The sequence below is a fragment of the Heptranchias perlo genome, chromosome 4, assembly GCF_035084215.1.
Source record: "Heptranchias perlo isolate sHepPer1 chromosome 4, sHepPer1.hap1, whole genome shotgun sequence".
Taxonomy (NCBI): Eukaryota; Metazoa; Chordata; class Chondrichthyes; order Hexanchiformes; family Hexanchidae; genus Heptranchias; species Heptranchias perlo.
In genome coordinates this window covers 16,741,271-16,764,608 of record NC_090328.1, presented here as the reverse complement: position 1 = coordinate 16,764,608, position 23,338 = coordinate 16,741,271, and the positions used below count along the sequence as shown (strand labels likewise).

The window sequence follows — 23,338 nt, the reverse complement described above, 5'->3', positions numbered from 1 at the left end:
ATTTTTGTAGCCACGTGGGGATTGTCAGACCCGTTTCCTGGTTGCGCACAGCTAAAATGTGCACGTCTCCCTCTCTCTCTCTCTCGCCTTGCTGCCAAAACTCCTGTATAAATAGTGTCGAGCCGAAGATCAAACCCAACGTCGACAGTCTGGGGAAAAAGGCCGCAGTTATAATTTGGGGGTGGGGTGGGATGGTGGGGGGGGGAAGAGGCTGGTGGTCGGGGGACGACGAGCTGACTTCACATTAAACATGCCATTCTTCCCTCCTCGGGGCTTTTTCACCCACGAGTCCGAAGTGTTTTCCGACCGGATCGCCGATGTTCTCCCAGTGAAAGCTCCGCTTATTCAGTCAGCACGTGGATAAACTACTCTTTTTTTTTCAATCCGCAAAAAAAAAGTGTCACTTTTCACTCAGATTAACGATCAAGTCACCGCCATCGTCCAAGGACTCGGGGGATTTATTATTTCTTTTTACACACACGTTTGATGCGATTTTAAACCTGTGAAACCTTAAAGCGCTCTTTTTTTAAAATTCTCACCACCCCCCCCCCCCCCTCCTCCCTCCCTTCCACCTTGATCCGTGAGGAAAAGGCAAGAGAACAAGGATTATTATTATTGCACCGGACAGCAGCTTGAAACGCCGACTTAATGTTATATCCCAGCACAAAGATGCTCATACTGGAGATCTCTCTCTTTCTGATTTACACCGTGTTGTTGCAAAGGGACTCCGCTTACGAATCTGGCCAAGATTATTACGATGATTATCAGGACCTGGGAGAAGCAAAGGTAAGGGGTTTTTTCTTTGGTTGTTTAGCTACTGTTCAACAACGGATCACCTTCACTTTTAACAGGCGCTCCAGGAGTTTGCATGCGGTCACAAATTGTGCATAACCGTTTGTTACTTGCACGGAATCTGTGGGCAAAAGGAGCTGGGGGCATTTCGCTGAACTTTTTAATGCATATATATATTTAACTTTTCAATACATATATACATAACTTTTTAAACGCTTTTAATACACAGATATGTAACTTTTAATACACATATGTAACTTTTTAATTTATATATGTAACTTTTAAAAAACTTTATATAACTTTTTAATACATATGTAACTTTTCAATGCATATATGTAACGTTTTAATACATATGTATTTAACTTTTTAATACATATGTAACTTTTTAATACACATATGTAACTTTTTTAATATATTACACATAATAGTTAACATTTGCAGAATTTTAGAATTTGCAGAACCGATCTCTTTTTAGCAGAGAGTGAGAGAGAAAAGAATCCCAAACTTTGTGCAGGCGATGAGATCTTCACTGTTGAAGGTTTGGTTTGGGTGTTAATGGGATTCTGCTGCGAGTTTCTCTGCGACCTTTCCGTCCGAGAGATCGCGAGTGACCGAGTGTTGTCCGTGTGGGTGGGGAGCGAGGAAGGACACTTCCCTCCACCCCCTCCCCTATAAACAGACTGGCAAAGGTTTCAGTTTTTAAAAAAAAACCCGAGACCGCTAACAGACGGGGGCGTGGATTCCGCCTTCGCATCGCTCTTCGACACTTTAATGAGGTCCTGAAGAAATTTATGAAGTGGCAAATTAAAAATGTGTGGAGAACTCGCTCTCGTACTTTTATCCATCTACCTACTCGGCTGAAGGATGATGATCTGTCACTTCGTTTTTCTTTTACAATGAATTCCCATGTTTACAATAATGTACAATATATATATATATATCTTCACCCGCCCCCCAACAATAACTCTGTAATGACAGATAATACAACAATTTATTAATAATTTATTGGGCTGGTCAGGAAAGGTTCATTTTGTACTGAGGTGACCTGGCTTTTCGAAGATTCCTATCGTTTTAATCTGAATTTTCATTCAAACTGCGCTGAAGAGACCGAAAGAAGTGAGGGAAACAAATAAACCAGAGCCGGATCAGCAAGGCTCCTTCTTCAGCTCAGGAGTGGGCAAAAACAGGAGGGACAATCTTTTTTTTTAAAAGGAGGAATATTGTCTGTGTGCCGATTACTGGAGGAGGGACACAGAGACAGAGGGAAGGGGAAAGAGTGAAGGAGATAGGTAATGCACCAAGGAAAGTTAAGGTGAAATTCACCCCCACCCCCGCAGAGATTTAGAGAAATAGACTCGATCAAGAAAGAATGAATGTTCTGGAGGGAGAGGAAATAAATAAGAAAAACTGTGAGTTGGGTAGGAACTGACGAATTTTGAGGGTTTTTGATTGACAGCATGATAGGTATCACTGTCAGGCATAGTGAGTGTAAGGTGATAGGGGGAGGAGAGTGAGGACAGATACATAGAGAGGACACAGATACATGGATGACAGATACAGAGGGGTAGAGGGAGGACACAGATACATAGAGAGAAAGTACACAGATGCAAGGGAGGGAGAGAGGGCACAAAGACAGAGGGAGAGGGAGAGAATGCATAAATACACACAGAAACAGATTACACAGACAGAGTGAGATAGGACACAGATACACACATACACAGATCCCACACAGGGAGATCTCTCACACACACAAGACAGAAAGAGACCCATACAAACATAAAAAGACACCAAAGACATAGAGACTGGAAAATACACCTCCGTTACATACATACAGATAAGCAGATGAAGAGTGACAGAGATGGAACTTGATGTGGAGATGCCGGTGATGGACTGGGGTTGACAAATGTAATGACCGGTGTTGTAAGATTCCTTAGAGATGGAACAGAGAGACAAGATGACACATAAATCATACATGCCCACACAGATGCAGACAGAGACACACACACAGCCAGACCAAAGGAGACAGACATGTCAAAGCCACATATACATAAGGCACTTTTATATTGGTAGGGTTCTGTGAGTGGCAGGAGACTGCGACTTCTCTGGGATGGTTCACTATCTTTCTGTTGACTCTCCATCGGAGACTGGTTCACAGTAAAAAGGTGAGAGAAGTGCTTTGAGGTAATGGCTGTCTTCTTGAGCATCACTCTGCTGACCAGAAATTTAAAAGTTCCTAGAAGGAGATACACAGAGACAGTCCTGCCACAGACGCCTGCACACAGAAACAGAGATGCCATAGATACACCATGACACACAGAAGCAGACAGATAGAGAACTCAAGTGAAAGGAGAAAGTGACAGACAGTGTTTGTATGGGGGGGGAGGTGGGAAGATTGGCAGTTTTTAACAGCATAATTACACATTTAGAAAAAGTAGGAGGAGCTGATGATGTGCTTTTGCAGTTCTGAAAGGTAAAAGGAGTTCACTCTCTGCTGCCATAGCTGGAGGGCGCTATCACTCACTGAATGGGGCTACTGTAACTCAGAGTCAAATCTTCTGCTTAACTGATTAAAACATTATGTTCAATTTAAAAAAAATTGTGGACTGCATTGTGCACCATTGGTGGCCATGCCTTCAGCTGCCTAGGCCCTAAGCTCTGGAATTCCCTCCCTCAACCTCTCCCCCTCTCTACCTCTCTCTCCCCTTTAAGACACTCCTTAAAACCTAACTTTTTTTGAAAAGGAGGGTGGTTTTCTTTTTTAAGCCCTTTAAAAATGGGGGGGGGGGGGAGTTGCAGGGGTTAGGCATATATGTGCCCCTCCACCGATGACACTGGGCTTTAACCCATGTCATCTTACCTGATCAATAATAAATGAAAGGAAACCAAATTAAATCATAATTTTATTATCGCTGTCGACGATGCACTCCAGTCCCTGTGGTGCCCATTAGTTGCCAGACACCGCGTGCTCCTCCCCACCTGGACACGGAGAATGCCGCGGAAGAGAGGCCGACGGTTGGAGCGACCGCCCCCACAGGTCGCGTCTAGCCTGGACCTGTAGATGGCCACCTTGGTCAGTTGTAAACAATTTTACAACACCAAGTTATAGTCCAACTATTTTATTTGAAAATCACAAGCTTTCAGAGGCTTCCTCCTTCCTCAGGTGAATGTGGAAATGAAATCCTCGAACCTATCGCATTTATAAATCACAGAACAATATCTGGTGATTACAGATAGTCTTTCCAACTGCCTGTTGCCAAGGCAATCAGAGTGTTCAGACAGAGAGGTGTTACCTACAGGGCCACCGAATATACAAACACCAAAAAAAAACAGAGAGAGAGGCAGAAACATAGAAACATCCGGAAGGAAGAGAAAGACAGCAAATGATCCGTTATATTAAAAACAGATAACTTTTGTTCGCTGGTGGGGTTACGTGTAGCGTGACATGAACCCAAGATCCCGGTTGAGGCCGTCCTCATGGGTGCGGAACTTGGCTATCAATTTCTGCTCGAGGATTTTGCGTTGTCGTGTGTCTCGAAGGCCACCTTGGAGTACGCTTACCTGAAGGTCGGTGGCTGAATGTCCTTGACTGCTGAAGTGTTCCCCGACTGGGAGGGAACCCTCCTGTCTGGCGATTGTTGCGCGGTGTCCGTTCATCCATTGTCGCAGCGTTTGCATGGTCTCGCCAATGTACCATGCTCTGGGGCATCCTTTCCTGCAACATATGAGGTAGACAACGTTGGCCGAGTCACAGGAGTATGAACCATGCACCTGGTGGGTGGTGTTCTCTCGTGTGATAGTGGTATCTGTGTCGATGATCTGGCATGTCTTGCAGAGGTTACCGTGGCAGGGTTGTGTGGTGTCGTGGACGCTGTTCTCCTGAAAGCTGGGTAATTTGCTGCGAACGATGGTCTGTTTGAGGTTGGGTGGCTGTTTAAAGGCGAGTAGTGGAGGTGTGGGGATGGCCATAGCGAGGTGTTCGTCGTCATTGATGACATGTTGAAGGCTGCGGAGAACATGGTGTAGTTTCTCTGCTCCGGGGAAGTACTGGACGACGAAGGGTGCTCTGTTGGTTGCGTCCCGTGTTAGTCTTCTGAGGAGGTCTATGCGATTTTTCGCTGTGGCCCGTCGGAACTGTCGATCGATGAGTTGAGCGTCATATCCCGTTCTTACCAAGGCGTCTTTCAGTGTCTGTAGGTGTCCATTGCGTTCCTCCTCATCTGAGTAGACCCTGTGTATTCGCAGGGCCTGTCCATAGGGGATGGCCTCTTTGACGTGGTTAGGGTGGAAGCTGGAAAAGTGGAGCATCGTGAGGTTGTCCGTGGGCTTGCGGTAGAGTGAGGTGCTGAGGTGCCCGTCTTTGATGGAGATTCGTGTGTCCAAGAAAGAAACTGATTCTGAGGAGTAGTCCATGGTGAGCTTGATGGTGGGATGGAACTTGTTGATGTTATCGTGTAGTCTCTTTAGTGATTCTTCGCCGTGGGTCCATAGAAAGAAAATGTCGTCGATGTATCTGGTGTATAGCGTTGGTTGGAGGTCCTGTGCAGTGAAGAAGTTCTGCTCGAACTTGTGCATGAAAATGTTGGCGTATTGGGGTGCGAATTTGGTCCCCATGGCTGTTCCGTGTGTTTGGGTAAAGAACTGGTTATCGAAGGTGAAGACATTGTGATCCAGGATGAAGCGGATGAGTTGTAGGATGGCGTCTGGAGATTGGCTGTTGTCGGTGTTGAGTATTGATGCTGTCGCAGCGATGCCGTCATCGTGGGGGATACTGGTGTAGAGTGCCGAGACGTCCATCATGGTGAGAAGTGTTCCTGGTTCAACTGGTCCGTGGGTATTGAGTTTTTGTAGGAAGTCTGTAGTGTCGCGACAGAAGCTGGGGGTTCCCTGTATGATGGGTTTCAGGATGCCCTCGATGTATCCAGAGAGGTTCTCACACAGGGTTCCGTTGCCTGATACGATAGGACGTCCGGGTGTGTTGGCTTTGTGTCACACCTTGGTCAGGCCCTGGAGCAGACCCATGAGGAGATCCTCCGACTTGCCCGCTTCCTTCCCCACTGGGTGGCCAAAGATCAGGGAGCGTGGGACTGAAGTGCAGCCAAAACTTGAGGAGCAGCCCCCTTAAATAGTGAAACAGAAGTTGCAACCTCTCGCACTCGATGTAGACATGAAAACCGGTCTGCTCCAGACCGCAGAAATTGCAAGCAGCCTGGGTGTCGGTAAAATGGCTTTGCAGCCGGTTTTGTTGGGACTGCTTTGTGCAACACTCCCCACTCCACATCGCCAGGGTTGGACTCCCGCTTAGAGAGCCGTACGGCAAGATGGCACATGTCTGGGTGGGAGACGAGGGCAATGAAGTGGAGAGTGTGCAGGAGCAGCCCGTATAGAAAACGCCTCCATGCAGAGTTGAATAGCAAGGAGGGAATTTCCGAGAGACCGCTCAAGTTGTGAGGTGCAGGCTCCCAAGGGCCTGGCACCGATGAGAAATTCTGTCTGAACGGGGGTCAGAACGGACGGGGTTGCTCCACGCACATGAGCCTCCTCGATACCTCTTTGACCAAGCTTTCGGTCACCTGTCCTAATATCTCCTTATGTGGCTCAGTGTCAAATTTTGTTTGATAACGCTCCCGTGAAGTGCCTTGGGACATTTTACTACGTTAAAAGGCACACGTTGTTGTTGTTGTTGTTGTGTTGCTGCTGAAAACAGGGAGGGAATTCTCCCAGAATCCTGATTAACATTTGTCTCTCGACACAACTGTTGTGAAAGCCTCAACCCCTCCCTGCTGATTCTGTTAGCTGACAGCTACATGCGTATTTTCCCCACCTTTGTCTTTTCTCCTGCTGGCTTTTCTCCTGCCTGTCTGATTTTGTCCGCCTCTCAGCCTCACCTCTCTGTCTTTCTTGGCTTTTCATCCTCCATTGATCTCTGTTTCATTTTCATTCACAGAATTTTATATTCTACAGTCCAAAAGTTTAGGTGAGCGTTGACTTTGTGGCAACTGTTTGGCAAGACATTTTTTCTTTAAAAGAGAGGAGATGCAGAAGAATCATGTGGCATTTTCAACACGTTAATGTCATGCGCCAAAATAATTTGATGTAATTTACACCATTCGGTTGTGTTTGTAAACAAATGAGAAAAAGATTAGCCAAACACTTGCCATGATAATGGTACATCTTGTCAAAAAAGTGTAGTTATGCCATAAAAGATCAACAAATTTGTTCACGCTTTATGAAACCTTGAATGCAGCATTTAATCTGGATGATTTTAAGTACCTGCACAGAACATGCAGTACTGAGGGAGTGCTGCATTGTCAGAGGTGCCATCTTTTAGGTGAGATGTTAAACCGAGGCCCCATCTGCCTGCTCAGGTGGATGTAAAAGATCCTACAGCACTATTCAGAGAGCAAGGGAATTCTCCCAGAGTCCTGATTAACATTTGTCCCTCAACCAATACCACCAAAATAGACTAACTTTTTTAAAATCTCATTGCTGTTTGTGGGACCTTACAGTGTGCAGATTAGCTGCTGCAATTCCTTACAAAACAATAATGACTACACTTCAAAAAAACAAATTCATTGGCTGTTAAGTACTTTGGGATGTCACAAGGACATCTTTCGTTCTTTGTTTCTTTGTAAACAGAATCAAATTACAGTCTAGTACCCCATAGAACCTGTGACAGTATCATATTACAGTCTAGTACCCATAGAACCTGTGACAGTATCATATTACAGTCTAGTACCCATAGAACCTGTGACAGTATCATATTACAGTCTCGTACCCATAGAACCTGTGACAGTATCATATTACAGTCTAGTACCCATAGAACCTGTGACAGTATCATATTACAGTCTCGTACCCATAGAACCTGTGACAGTATCATATTACAGTCTAGTACCCATAGAACCTGTGACAGTATCATATTACAGTCTAGTACCCATAGAACCTGTGACAGTATCATATTATAGTCTAGTACCCATAGAACCTGTGACAGTATCATATTACAGTCTAGTACCCATAGAACCTGTGACAGTATCACATTACAGTCTAGTACCCCATAGAACCTGTGACAGTATCACATTACAGTCTAGTATCCCATAGAACCTGTGACAGTATCACATTACAGTCTAGTACCCCATAGAACCCGTGACAGTATCACATTACAGTCTAGTACCCCATAGAACCCGTGACAGTATCATATTACAGTCTAGTACCCATAGAACCTGTGACAGTATCACATTACAGTCTAGTACCCCATAGAACCTGTGACAGTATCACATTACAGTCTAGTACCCCATAGAACCTGTGACAGTATCATATTACAGTCTAGTACCCCATAGAACCTGTGACAGTATCATATTACAGTCTTGTACCCCATAGAATCTGTGCTGCTGATGGCAACACCACCATCAGTGACAAGGCATGATATGAGAGGCAGTACTGACCAATGCCTCTGACAGTTTGACAATTGAAACAGGCCTACCAAAAGCAATGCAGTGCAGTACAGTACCTTCCCCAGCCATTGGGGAAAAATGGCAAAAAGCAACGTATGCAGCTGGTTGCATGTGGATCCAGTACGTGGAAAACATTACACAGCATAAAAACATGGTTTCTTTCACACTGTAATACACACAGTTATCTTGCAGACACAGTTGTGAATTGTGCACTTCGAGATAAGCCAAAGAAGAGGATTACTGTCTTATTCAAAGAAGTTGATGCAGGCCAAGTTGACGGAAATCTATTTTTACCAATCTATAATTACTGTATCCTGGGCAGTTGTGACTCTCATAACAATAGTAGCTGTGGTCTCGGTTGCCCCTGGACCACTGGTGATAGTAGGCTGATGGCACTGACATTGTCTTGTCACATGCAGCAATGTTCAAAGCTTTCTTTTAAACTTCAATGGAAAGCACAGTTCCTTTTTAAAAAAAATAAAAACGAGGAGATGTAGAGACCATCAGTAACTTTTCTTGTGGTTTATCCAAATATTCTTTATTGCATGCCAGAAAAAATATTATTTTTCTCTGACTAAATTTATGTAAAACAGAGCAACATTAGTTTCAGAATGAAGGTGCAGTGAATATATTATTGACATAGTGAAGGCACATCTCGGGAATGGATGTATCATCAAAACAACTTTACTGTTGCACAGGGTGGCTTGCTGATGAGATTATTTAGATAATCCATCAGACAGTATCAACTTCTGCAGTAGACAGGGAACACCACACTACATAAGAGAATCAGTGACATACCTTGCTGTTAAATAGTTCTATGGTTAAGTGGGGGAAGATTAAATGATGGTAAATTGTTATGCTGAAGCCATAAACTTATAGTCATTCCTACTTGTTTTCCGATCTTTGTTTTGCTAATAAAGTTGTTTTTTTTGGCAATTGATTAATCGTATTATGATAAAATTTATGATGCAGGCACTTTAATTATGAATATTTACAATATGTTATCATAGAATAGACATAGTCCTTTTAAAAAATAGCCCTCCTAATGCACAGATTGGTGCAATCACTGCCAGCAGCAAGAAGATGTATCCTTCTGCAATAATGAAGCCCACCAATACGTGGATAAAACATCTTTGGGGTATAAGTCAGTCAGACAAAGTGATGTTCAGACTCCATCTAAGGTTGAAAAATACCAAAGAGTCTGGAGTCCTTGTACAAGACGCCTCTCCCAAATTCCTATACACACCCCTATGGAAGAAGCAGCAGGCAAATAGGAAAAGGAAGATGAAAGTACAACTCTACCTGTTCTAGGCACCTCAAGAATAAGGACCTTACTGAATGAGGCACCAGACAAAGTAGGGCAGTCACCGTGTGTTACTCCATAGCTGTTTTACCCCGCAGCCCCCCCCCAACAATGGCCAACACCCACAAAACATCCTGATCCGAAAGTATATAGAACAATGGGAACAGCCTCATCTTTTTAACATATGTCCTGCAAATAGTGTAGAACCAAAATGTTGTACAAATATCTAAACCTCTGCAAATCATGGGATCAAAATGTAATTTTTTTAATTCATTCATGGGATGTGGGTCTCGCTGGCAGGGCCAGTATTCATTGCCCATCCCTAACTGCCCTTTAGAAGGTGGTGGTGAGCCACCTTCTTGAACCGCTGCAGTTCGTGTGGTGAAGATACTGACACAGTGCTGTTAGGTAGGGAGTTCCAGGATTTTGACCCGGCGACGATGAAGGAACGGCGATATATTTCAAAGTCAGGATGGTGTGTGACTTGGAGGGGAACATGCAGGTGGTGGTGTTCTCATGCGCCTGCTGCCCTTGTCTTTCTAGGTGGTAGAGGTCACGGGTTTGGGAGGTGCTGTCGAAGAAGTCTTGGCGAGTTGCTGCAGTGCATCCTGTGGATGGTACACACTGCAGCAACGGTGCGCCGATGGTGGAGGGAGTGAATGTTTAGGGTGGTGGATGGGAGCCAATCAAGCGGGCTGCTTTGTCCTGGATGGTGTTGAGCTTCTTGAGTGTTGTTGGAGCTGCACTCATCCAGGCAAGTGGAGAGTATTCCATCACACTCCTGACTTGTGCCTTGTGGATGGTGGAAAGTCTTTGGGGAGTCAGGAGGTGAGTCACTTGCTGCAGAATACCCAGCCTCTGACCTGCTCTTGTAGCCACAATATTTACGTGGCTGGTCCAGTTACGTTTCTGGTCAATGGTGACCCCCAGGATGTTGATGGTGGGGGATTCGGCGATGGTAATGCGGTTGAATGTCAAGGGGAGGTGGTTAGACTCTCCCTTGTTGGAGATGGTCATTGCCTGGCACTTGTGTGGCGCGAATGTTACTTGACACTTATCATCGCAAGGCTGGATATTGTCCAGATTTGCTGCATGTGGGCACAGAGTGCTTCATTATCTAAGGGGTTGAGAATGGAACTAAACACTGTGCAATCATCAGGGAACATCTCCACTTCTGACCTTATAATGGACGGAAGGTCATTGATGAAGCAACTGAAGATAAGTCTAGGACACTGCCCTGAGGAACTCCTGCAGCGATGTCCTGGGGCTGAGATGATTGGCCTCCAATAAGCAATACCTTTGTGCTAGGTATGACTCCAGCCACTGGAGAGTTTTCCCCCTGATTCCCATTGACCTCAATTTTACTAGGGCTCCTTGATGCCACACTCAGTCAAATACTGCCTTGATGTCAAGGGCAGTCACTCTCACTTCACCTCTGGAATTCAGCTCTTTTGTCCATGTTTGGATCAAGGCTATAATGCGGTCTGGAGCCAAGTGGTCCTGGCGGAACCCAAACTGAGCATCGGTGAGCAGGTTATTGGTGAGTAGGTGCCATTTGATAGCACTGTCGACGACACCTTCCGTCACTTTACTGATCATTGCGAATAGATGCCAGTGTTGTAGCTGTACTGGAACCACTTGGCTAGAGGCGCGGCTAGTTCTGGAGCACACGTCTTCAGTACTGCAGCCGGGATGATGTCAGGGCCCATAGCCTTTGCTGTATCCAGTGCAATCAGCCTTTCCTTGATATCACGTGGAGTGAATCGAATTGGCTGAAGACTGGCATCTGCGATGGTGGGGATCTCGGGAGGAGGCCGAGATGGATCATTCACTCGGCACTTCTGGCTGAAGATGGTCGCAAACGCTTCAGCCTTGTCTTTTGCACTCACATGCTGGGCTATGCCATCATTGAGAATGGGGATGTTCACGGAGCCTCCTCCTCCCATTAATTGTTTCACTGTCCACCACCATTCATGATTGGCAGGACTGCAGAGCTTTGATCTGATTCGTTGGTTGTAAGATCGCTTAGTTCTGTCTATAGCAGTCTGCTTCCACTGTTTAGCATACATGTAGTCCAGTGTTGTAGCTTCACTGTGTTGGCACCTCATTTTTGGGTATGCTTGGTGCTGCTCCTGGTATGCTCTTCTACACTCCTCCTTGAACTAGGGTTGATCCCCTGGCTTGTTGGTAATGGTAGAGTGAGGGATATGCCAGGCCATGAGGTTACAGATTGTGGTGGAATACAATTCTGCTGCTGCTGATGGCCCACAGTGCCTCAAGGATGCCCAGTTTTGAGCTGCTCGATCTGTTCTGAATCTATCCCATTTAGCACGGTGGTAGTGCCACACAACATGATGGACGGTGTCCTCAGTGTGAAGACGGGACTTGGTCTCCACAAGGATTGTGTGGTGATCACTCCTACCAATACTGTCATGGACAGATGCATCTGCGACAGGTAGATTGGTAAGGACGAGGTCAAGTAGGTTTTTCCCTCGTTTTGGTTCTCTCACCACCTGCCGCAGGCCCAGTCTAGCAGCTATGTCCTTCAGGACTCGGCCAGCTCGGTCAGTAGTGGTGCTTCCGAGCCACTCTTGGTGATGGACATTGAAGTCCCCCACCCAGAGTACATTCTGTGCCATTGCTACCCTCAGTGCTTCCTCCAAGTGGTGCTCAACATGGAGGAATTTCAAGCACCTTTTGACTGAGAAGTTAGCTTCAGCTCTGAAATATGGGGGGTAATTTTAACCTAACCTGCTGGGCAGGGAAATCCATGGGATTGGGTGGAACACTGGGTCCCCATGCCCTCCCCTCCCCCCCCTCCCCCGCCCCCAATATTACTCTCCATTGACTTAAGTTGAGAGTAAAATCGGGCAGGGTGTAAAACCAGCACTGCACCTGATCTCGTCATTTTCCTGATAGTTTAGGTTAAAATTGCACCCCCGGGTGTTTAAGGATTATCAAACACTGACAAGTAAGAATAATGTAGTTCTTTATATCAGAACTGCAAATATTGTGCTCTTTATCGAGTAGCGTTCTGAGGATAAAGTATCTTTTTCAATAAGGGTTGCATGGCACTTGCTCAGCAATATGCTAGTGACATGGCATCTGTAACTACTAATCTTTTAATTGTATCATAGCAGCTAAAGTTAAAAAACACATTGATGATGTTTGTGCCATAACAGCCATAGTGCTTGTCACAAAGTGACTGCTGATACATAAGGTCTCTGTTGGGTTTTCGGAACACATGGATGTTTTCAATGAAATAAATATAAACAACCAATAGAAATGATCTAAAAAGAGCATTGTGTCACACTAAGAGCTTCTGAATCATTGTAACTGGGTGATGAAGTAAGTGATTGATGTGCAAGTTAGTTAAAAATATTGCTGACATTGATGGACAGATGACTAGGGGCAACTTAATAGTGTGTACACTTAAAATGATTTTAAGCATAAATTGAAAGTAAATATTATAGAATTCAAAGAACAAACACTGGTACTTTTTAACTGAAGTATTGTTTAACCTCAAAGCAATATTAGTGAGTGAAGTGCTGTTTAAGATTTTGTCTAACCTTTCATTTCCAATTGCCGTTCTGGTAAACACATGCAGGCCTACTTTTAACAGCCTAGTAAAATTATTCAGCCAATCTCATTTATGTGCACCCCTGCATTTCATGATATTTAAACCAGTTCTCTTTTTTTAAAATTTAGCCGCTATGTTTGAGCACCTTCCCTAACATGGGATTCAGTGTTGACTCTTTCAGTGAAATAATTTGTACAAATCAATCGTTATTGGGCTGTGCGATCATTGTGTGATGTTTATGGCTCTTATGGAGCAGCAGGATCCTATCACCTACAGCTTAGCTGGCCTTGCAAATTCTAGGGCTGTGTAACATCTTTTGGTGTTGTACCATTGACCCTAATTAGTGTATGACCTATGACCCCAGTTAGTATAGGAGATAATGGCTTGGGTTCATGTTAGTTTACATAATCTGGAGTGTGTGTCATGATTCTTTGCCAGCTAGGTTATGGTAGCCATGTCCCACATTAACCCATTAGTGTTGGTGATGTCTCTTCGGGTGCATTCGCATTACTAATTTAGCAGCAGTGCAAAGCCAAAATCATTTTCTTGCACTTCTAAACAATATTTATCTCTCAACCAACATGACTAGAACAGACTGTCTGGTCATTATCACATTGCTGTTTGTGGGACCTTGCTGTGTACAAATTAGTTGCCTCGTTTCCTACATCAGTGACAACACTTTTAAAATACTTCATTGGCTGTAAAGTGCTTTGGGACGTCATGAGTTCATGAAAGGCACTATATAAATGCAAGTCTTTCCCTTTCTTTTTCCAACCAGTTTTCTTCCCCATCCCTAGAAGTAGCCCCCTACAACCAGCACTCAAAAAATAATGGAAAAATATCGGAAGCCTTTTATTATACTTATCCATCTAGTGGGATAATTAGGTTATCTAAAGTACTGTCTGTGCCGATTACTGCCAGTGAGAAATCATATCACAGGCCTTTTACTGTTATAAAGGTATATATATATGTGTATTATATATATATATATATATATATATATACATATATAGATCATTTTAAATCTGTTAAGTAAATATTGTGTGTGCATTTACTTAAATTTAAGCACTTAACTGGCAAGCAAACTATAAAATAAATCTGGCAAATACAAGTCTATATTGACAATAATGTTTCTTTATTGACACTTTAATAATTGTGAGAGCCACTTACAAACCAAAATGACTGTTTAGATTGTGCAATTTTTTTCTCCTGGAAGCAGGCTCGACACACAAACATTAGAGCTTCGTATTTACTTTTAGAGCAGATTATTTAAAGCAGCATTCTGGCAGAAGCATCACGTGCTGTAGGAACATAGGAACAGGAATAGGCCATTCAGCCCCTCAAGCCTGTTCCGCCATTCAATTAGATCATGGCTGATCTGTATCTTAACTCCATATACCCGCCTTGGTTCTGTAACTCTTAATACCAATGTCTAACAAAAATCTATCAATCTCATTTTTGAAATTTTCAACTGACTTAGCCTCAACAGCTTTTTGGGGGAAGAGAGTTCCAGATTTTCAATACCCTAGCAGACCTTACTGGATGTAGCCAGTCTGTCTGGGAATGATTCTGACTAGGTACATGGAACATCCTTACAGGGAGAATGGGAAAATCTGAGGGAGTCAATCCAGGCTACTCTTGTGTCTCTCCAAGTGGCCAGGTCAAGAGTGATGTTTTCACAGTTCTGAGAATCCTTGAACACCCTTCTGGGAATGGTGTGTGATATCAGGAGAGCTATTTTAATGTCGTTTGTTTTGGTGTCAGCCAAGGCTCACTCTCACCTCTTGAGTCAGAAGGTTGTTGGTTCAAGCCCCACTCCAGAGAGTAGAGCACAAATTCTCGTCTGACACGCCAGTGCAGTACTGAGGGAGTGCTGCACTGTTGGAGGTGTCGTCTTTCGGATGAGACATTAAACCGAGACCCCGTCTGCTCTCTCAGGTGGCACTGTTTCGCAGATGAGCAGGTGAGTTCTCCCCAGTGTCCTGGCCAATATTTGTCCTTCAACCAACATCACTAATAAAGATTATCTGGTCATTATCTCATTGCTGTTTGTGGGACATTGCTGTGTGTAAATTAGCTGCCGCATTTCCTACATTACAACAGTGACTATACTACAAAAGCACTTAATTGGCTGTAAAGCGCTTTGGGATGTCCTGAGGTAGTGAAAGGCGCTGTATAAATGCAAGCTCTTTCTAATTTTTTTTATTGCAATAGTTTTAGCATTGACCTGTTTTGTTACATCAGTAGTGTACAGCATACATGGTTCAGTCAGCATTGTACAATGTAATAAACGATGGAGACTTTCAGTATGTCTTGGCTTGCAGGTTGCCCTGAGGACTGACTCTTCTTAGATAACGAAAACATATTCTGCCGGGTTAATTGATAGTCATGCAAAGTGCACTTGTGGTCACCTGGTGATAGTATATCCTGCTGTTCTAAACACTGAATTGTGATTGTGTATATCATCCAAAGTTCAGTAAGTTCTTTACCTCAGTGGTTTTTAAATGGTTTGAAAATGACAAATGGTCTAATTTCTCAGGATCATAAGTTATTTCAGAAAGTCAATTTCAACGGGGTCAATAACGTTGAAAGCACATTTCAGTTTTTGCCGAATTCTGCTTCCCCAGTATGTAAGAAAGCTGGCTTACTCTGAAGAAGCATAGATTATTGATAGTTACTGCACCCCTGCATATTATAGCAATGCAGATCAGTAAAAGTCATCATTGCAGTTGGAATAAATGCCTGACCCTCAAAATCTCAGGGCTGCATGTCTGGAAATAAATTAATTTTTAGATCAAAAGCAAAATACTGCGGATACTGGAAATCTGAAATAAAAACAGAAAATGCTGGAAATACTCAACAAGTCAGGCAGCATCTGTGGAGAAAGATTCAGAGTTAACATTTCAGATCGATGACCTTTCGTCAGAACTGGAAGAAGTTAAAAATTTAACAGCTTTTTAGCAGAGCCAGGCAAAGGTGGGGGGAGGAAGAGGAGGGGAGGAAAGAACAAAAGGAAAAGTCTGATTAATTTTTAGAGCAGTATTGCACATTAATATGATGAGACTAAAAACGGTAATAAACCTTTCTAGTAACTACATTTTGGCAAACTATAAATTCATTCTAATCTCCTGAGGATCACAGTAGGAGTTTGGCTCCAGTTTGTATTTCTTTTAGTTTATTGAGAAAATACTGTTAATGATGAGGTATTCTGTGGTTGTACATAATTCCATAACTGTACTGTCAAATACAGAGCGTTGGAATACTTAGATAAAGTATTAAAAGGGGAAAGGGCTAGGAAATGGGATTTGAATTGATTGCTCTGGTTGGAAAGCTAGTACTCATGCAAGCATGATGGATGAAATAGTCTCCATCTGTCCTGAAATTTCAATGATTCTATTTAATGCAGACAATACAGTGTACTGTTAATTCAAAGTTAATTACTGCATAGAGTGTTCATTGACACCATTCTCAGCCAGTGAGCTGCACTGTGTCGGCCAGTGAACTGCATTGTGTTAACCAGTGAGTTGGAGGCGGGGTAGGACTTACGGCAGGCCCCACAGCAAACAAGTGTATTTTACAGCAAACAAAGTTTACTTACTCAGCAAACAGCCTGCTTAAACAGCGCACTATGGCAAACAGTCTACAGAGTCTATTTAAAAAGAGTCTCTACGAACTACAGCAAACAGAACGCATGACCGAAACTGCAGTAACATCTCTCGATAAAAGCAGGGTGATCTCTCCAGCAAAATTCAGTGAGTGGAGGATAGTTACATAATACAAATTGATTATTTCTCCAGCAAAATGCAGTGAGTGGAGGATAGTTACATAATACAAATTATGCGCTTAAAATCAATCCCAGTTACTTATAGCAGTACAGTCTCCAGACATGATTGATGGGGTAATTACCCAGTTATCTCTATTCTGGCTGGGAATAGTGGTGTCACTATATGTAGCCATTATTGCACAAGAAAGTTTGAATTATCTAGTATTTTGAATTAAGCATGTTTTGGCATGTTTTTCGTGCTTGGAAAAGTGTAATTATTGGATCATTTGAAAGATTTTCGAATTAAAAGGAATAAATTGTACATTTAAGACGCTACATCATTGGAAATGAGTAATTGCCTGTTGTAATAATGTCAGAAGAAATGAAGAGGCTTAAGTTGTAGGCAAAATACGGGAACGACACCAAAAATGAAGGCGGAACATTTAACAAAGCTGATTTTTTGTGAGACAATCTTAAGTGTTAAAGATAGTTCTACTTTACTGATTCACTGCTGCAAAACATTCAAGTGTTGGCCATGAATTTAATTCTTCATCGCTGAAATGCCGGAAGAAACAGTATGGGTGGCATTTACACCATTTTCCCGGGGTTCGTGTGGATCTTCCACCAAAGTTATGATGGGTGATCGGGAGAATCCCTGTGGAATTTCACCCCTGACGTCTCCTCTGTAGGTCTCAATGTATGATCCCATAACAAAAAAAGTGGCGCCTCTAATTTGGCAGTAATTAGAAGTAAATTGCCAATCTCACTCAGAGGCCACAATGAGGACTGTGGGAGATGGAAATGTCGCACATAAAAAGAACGACATGCATTTATATCGCGCCTATCATGAACTCAGGATGTCCCAAAGCGCTTTAAAGCCAATTAAGTACTTTTGAAGTGTAGTCACTGTAGTAATGTAGGAAAATGTGGCAGCCAATTTGCGCACAGCAAAGTCCCACAAATAGCCATGTGACAATGACCAGATAATTTGTTTTTAGGTGTTGGTTGAGGGATAAATATTGGCCAGGACACAGTGTAGAACTGCCGTGCTCTTCTTTGAGAAAGTGCCATGGGATCTCTTACGTCCACTTGAGAGGGCAGACATACAGCATGGTTGCTGCTATAGGTTTAGGACTAAGGCAGATTACGAGGGCTGGGTAGAGGCACTTTGACTCTGTATGTAGGTGGGTTATATAGGACCTGGGAATGCTTGAAATGGGATAGTGTTCCATTCTTCTACCTTAACAGTCCTCACTCTCGAACACAAATCTTCACCGGTTGCACATAGAAGGCTGAGTTATGGATCATTATTTATATTGAAGCCATGTATTACATATTTGAAAAATAAAGGCTAAACTTTGAACCAGTCATTATCTATAATTTTACCTTAAGTCTATAATTTTACCTTAAGTCATAGAATCATAGAAATTTATGGCACAGAAGGAAGCCATTCGGCTCATCGTGTCTGTGTCGGCCGAGAAAGAGCTATCCAGCCTAATCCCACTTAAAGTCACAGGGAAAATGTGAATAAAACCGTTTAACGACCATTTAAATTGGAATTTAATATGGGCTGTGAATGCTGGAGCTAGTACTGGCAAGTATGCATTCGTGGCTCAAATACAGCGGCAGAATTATTGACACAATTAATGTATCAAACATTTATGTCCTGCTTGGAAGTAGATGACTTTTTCCTATTTTCCCACACTGGCTAGCTGGACTTATTCCAAAGATTTACCCTTGTGGCTCGATTTCTTAAACGCCCAGCCCGGTGTGAAACTGAGCCATATAGACCAGAAATACGGCCGGTTCGATTCCCAATCTGTGCTGGGGTGCCAAGAAGGAGCGCTAGAATTAGCTTCAGTGTTCCCAGCTAAGGAATGGCAAAAACCAGCCAAGGTTTCCATGCCCAATAGCTATCCAGTGACCCCTGCTGTGGGATGTCAGGTAAGAACAGGATCTGGCTCTACTGCGAGGCCTCATTCCCCCATAATCAAAAACCTGATAAAACTCACTGGGGAGGGGGGGTGAGGGAATTTTCTCAGTGCACGTCTTTGCCAGGGAACCTTGGCCTCTGGCTGCGCATATCGAGAAATCACTGGCACACAGCCCATGATTTCCCGTTAAGTGCAGTCACCAACCAAGGCCCCCTGATGTGAGTGCAGAACATCGACCCTGCGGCCCATAAGGACTGACCGGCTGGCCAATTAAGACACTGTAGTGGACGGCAGCCAGCACCTTTGAAACCATATCCCAGCAATGATCAGCATCTTCAGGAAACTTGACCAGAACAATACATGGGTTGAATGCTTACAATGACACACATGACTCTTCTTGCATTTATAGCACACATTATCATTTCTCTTAGAAATATCTTGCAGCACTTTTGCAGACAATGTATCGCTTTGAAGGGCAGTAACTGTTGTTATGTAGGTAAATTTAAATTTGCATAGCTGCGAGATTCCTAAGTGGGAGAGCAGAAATCGGGAACCCTGACTTTGTTAAAGCTAAAAAACCACTGACAGTGATATGTCTTCAACTTATGGCCCTCATTTTTATTTATAAAGGCCTGTCATATTGTGTTGTTGATGCAGGCATTAGAATGTTAAACTGTAATATGTCATTGACAGTTGACTTCAGAATGACATTTTAAGTAACGGTTTACATCAATCAAGCTCACACAAGGTCATTTAGGACAAATCATATTTCTTCCCCCTCTTCGTGCTCCCAAGGATTTACTTTTTGAAAGGATTTCTGTGTACGTGAGAGTGGCGAGTGGCTGGAGAGACTGGTGTATTCTGGAACCTGGTGACTGTGGTCTCAAGGGCTGTTTTTGGCATCTGTTTGCAAGAAAATGGTTAATTCAATAGTAATACCTTTAGCTGTTAACAGTTTTTCATTCTGTTGCTATCCACTGTGAAGATATTGAGGTCCGGTTTTTAAATTGTGCAGCTTGTGGACCTTGCATTCTATCTGTCTAGCAGTCAGGGCCCCAGGGACAAAGAGCAGAGCCCAGCAACGTAGGGACACCATACAAGTGCAAATTGACATTTGCTCAGTGGGTATCACTCTTGCCTCTGATTCAGAAGGTTTGTGGGTTCAAGAGACTTGAGCTCAAAGTATAGGCTGACACTCCCAGTGCAGTGCTCAGGGAGCGCTGTGTTGTCGAAGGTGCCATCTTTCGGATGAGATGTTAACCGAGGCCCTGTCTGCCCTCTCAGGTGGACTTAAAAGATCCCATGACAGTATTTTGAAGAAGAGCAGGGGAGTTCTCCCCGGTGTCCTGGCCAATATTTATCCCTCAACCAACATCACTAAAACAAATATTCTGGTCATTATCTCATTGCTGTTTGTGGGACCTTGCTGTGGGCAATTTGGCTGCTGTGTTTCCTACATTGCAACAATGACTGCACTTCAAAAAATACCCCATTGGATGTAAACTGCTTTTGGATGTCCTGAGGTTGTGAAAGGCGCTATATAAATGCAAGTCTTTCTTTCTATGATGCTGTGAACGATATAACAGTCTTTAGTTCTCACCCGTATCTCATTTTTTTGGATTTTATTGCTATTGTGTGGCTTTAAAGTGGCATACCAGCCCTTAAGAACAGAAAATGCTGGAAATACTCAGCAAGTCAGGCCGCATCTGTGGAGAAAGAAACAGAGTTAACATTTCAGGTTTCGTCAGAACTGGAAGATGTTAAAGAGTAAACGTTTTTAAGCAAGTACAGAGCCAGGGAAAGGGGGGGAGGGAGGGGAGGGAGAAAAGAACAAAAGGGAAGGTCTGTGATAGGGTGGAGGGCAGGAGTGATTAAATGACAAAAGGGATGATGGTGCAAGGCAAGGAGGGTGGTAATAGGACAGGTAAGGAACAAAAGATGGGTCTAGAGGAACTGTAAATGGCAACAGCGGAAGCATTACCAGCACTTGCTGTCTGAAAAAATGGGAGCAGTGGTTATGGTCTGAAGTTAGTGAAATCAATGTTGAGTCCGGAAGGTTGTAAATTGCCTAATCGAAAGATGAGGTGCTGTTCCTCGATCTTCCGTTGAGCTTCATTGGAACAGTGTAAGAGGCCGAGGACAGAGAGGTCAGAGTGGGAGTGGAACAGGGAATTAAAATGGCAAGCAACCGGCAGGTCAGGGTCACGCTTACGGACTGAGCGGAGGTGTTCAGCAAAGCGATCGCCCGATCTGCGTTTGGTCTCCCCAGTGTAGAGGAGACCATATTGTGAGCAGCGAATACAGTATATTAAATTGAAAGAAGTACAAGTAAATTCATGTTTCACCTGGAAGGAGTGTTTGGGGCCCTGGACGGTGGGAAGGGAGGAGGTGAAGGGCCAGGCGTTGCATTTCCTGCGCTCGCTCAGTAAGGTGCTGTGGGAAGGAGCGTGGGTGTTGGCAGTAATGGAAGAGTGGACCAGGGTGTCGCGGAGGGAGGGGTCCCTTCGGAATGCTGAAAGGGGAGGGGAGGGGAAGATGTGTTTGGCGGTGGGAACGTGCTGGAGGTGGCGGAAATGGCAGAGCATGATCCTTTGAATGTGGAGGCTGGTGAGGAGGAAGTTGAGGACAAGGGGGACCCTATCATGGTTCTGGGAAGGAGGGGAAGGGGTGAGGGGAGAAGTGCGGGAAATAGGACGGACACAGTCGAGGGCCTTGTCAACTACAGTGGAGGGGAATCCTCGGTTGACAGAAAAGGAAGACATATCGGAAGCACTGGTGTGGAAGGTGGCATCGTCAGAACCGATGCGATGGAGACAGAGAAACTGGGAGAAGGGAATAGAGTCCTCACAGGAAGTGGGGTGGAAGGTGAGGACAAGGGCGACCTGCTTCCTCTAAGGACTCTGTTCCCTTCTCCCAGTTTCTCCGTCTCCATGGCATCTGTTCTGACGATGCCACCTTCCACACCAGAGCTTCCGATATGTCACCTCCCACCTCACTTCCTGTAAGGACTCTATTCCCTTCTCCCATCCAGCTGAGAGGGCAGACAGGGCCTCGGTTGAAAGACGGCAGCTCCGACAGAACTGCACTCCCTCAGTACTGCACTGGGAGTGTCAGCCTGGATTTTGTGCTCAAGTCTCTAGAGTGGGACTTGAACCCACGACCTTCTGACTCAGAGGCGACAGACCTGGAATGGCCCCTGGTTGTCAAGTATGCTGATCTCAGCCAGGGCGGTGGTACGGGCTCTGCGTTGGGCCTCAGTGCCCTTGGATTAGGGAGAAGGAAATCAGCTGGCGTTGCTGCTCTTGATCACTATTCAGTGGCCCCTGCTAGAAGTGAGCATGTACAGACTTCTGGTGAGGACATGATCTCGCCCTATGGTCAAATGTCACTGCCAAGGCTCATGTTTAAGGTGATGAGCAAGGTGCTGGAGATTGACCGGCATCTATGGACCGCAACCCCACAACGAATCAATACTATCAGGAGAGGAGGGGAGAGAAGTGGCGAGGACCAAATTTTTACCTTTTTTTCTCAATTCCACTCTTAATATTTATACTCCGCACAAGTAAAAGGTAGTGTTTGGTAGATACCATCACCATTGGTGCTTGCTGGCGTGGATTGGATTCATTCCATCGTTGAAATTATTGGTTTTGAACGACGAACTTAATTTTTATAACCAAGCTGGAGTTTTTCCTGAGGGCTTTGTCGAGTAGACTGGGTGCACAAAAGGTTGCCGTGACCTGCAGTACTCTTGAATCTCTGGCACCACGTCAGTCCTGATGGTAGTCTGCCAGAATATCTGTTTCATGACATGAACTGTAAAAATGCTTTGGAAACTATTGGGTGCATAGAATTGCTCAGCACAGAAGAGGGCCATTCGGCCCATCATGCCTGTGCTGACTCTTTGAAAGAGCTATCCAATTAGTCTCACTCCCCCACTCCTTTCCCACAGCCCTGCAGATTTTTCCTTTTCGAGTATATATCCAATTCCCTTTTGAAAGTTACGATTGAATCTGCTTCCACCACCCTTTCAGGCAGATTCCCATCTCCTTCTAATAAAGATATACCACCAAACTATTTCCTCTGGTGGGGGAGTCCAGAACAAGGGGGCATAACCTTAAAATTAGAGCTAGGCCGTTCACGGGTGATGTCAGGAAGCAATTCTTCACACAAAGTGTAATGGAAATCAAGAACTCTCTTCCCCCAAAAAGCTGTTGAGGCTGAGGAGTCAATTGAAAATTTCAAAACGGAGATTGATAGATTTTTGATAGGCAAGGGTTACGGAACCAAAGCGGGCAGATGGAGTTATGATACAGATCAGCCATGATCTAATTGAATGACAGAGCAGGCTCGAGGGGCTAAATGGCCTACTCCTGTTCCTATGTTCCTAATTACACAAATAGAATAAGCAGTTTTAAAGGTAACACCTGATCTATAGTGATAGTTACCACCATGCCTAGTATTTAAAGCAATACTGTACAAATGTTTATATCTAATGTACCTTTTTCATCTAGTTGCTGG

General features: G+C 44.1%; 1 protein-coding gene across 2 annotated transcripts in view; it reads left to right on the top strand.

Annotated features, from left to right (window-relative positions):
• The first annotated feature begins 203 nt into the window (after window positions 1-203).
• The window catches only part of vegfc (vascular endothelial growth factor c), a 207,712-nt gene continuing 184,577 nt past the window's right edge, over window positions 204-23,338 (top strand). Inside the window, exon 1 of one of the 2 annotated variants that reach the window (XM_067982522.1) lies at window positions 204-786. In XM_067982522.1, coding sequence (XP_067838623.1) covers window positions 649-786 — 138 coding nt within the window. In that variant the 5' untranslated portion in view covers window positions 204-648. The remainder of the gene's footprint in view (window positions 787-23,338) is intronic. The other variant, XM_067982523.1, reaches the window with a different exon arrangement.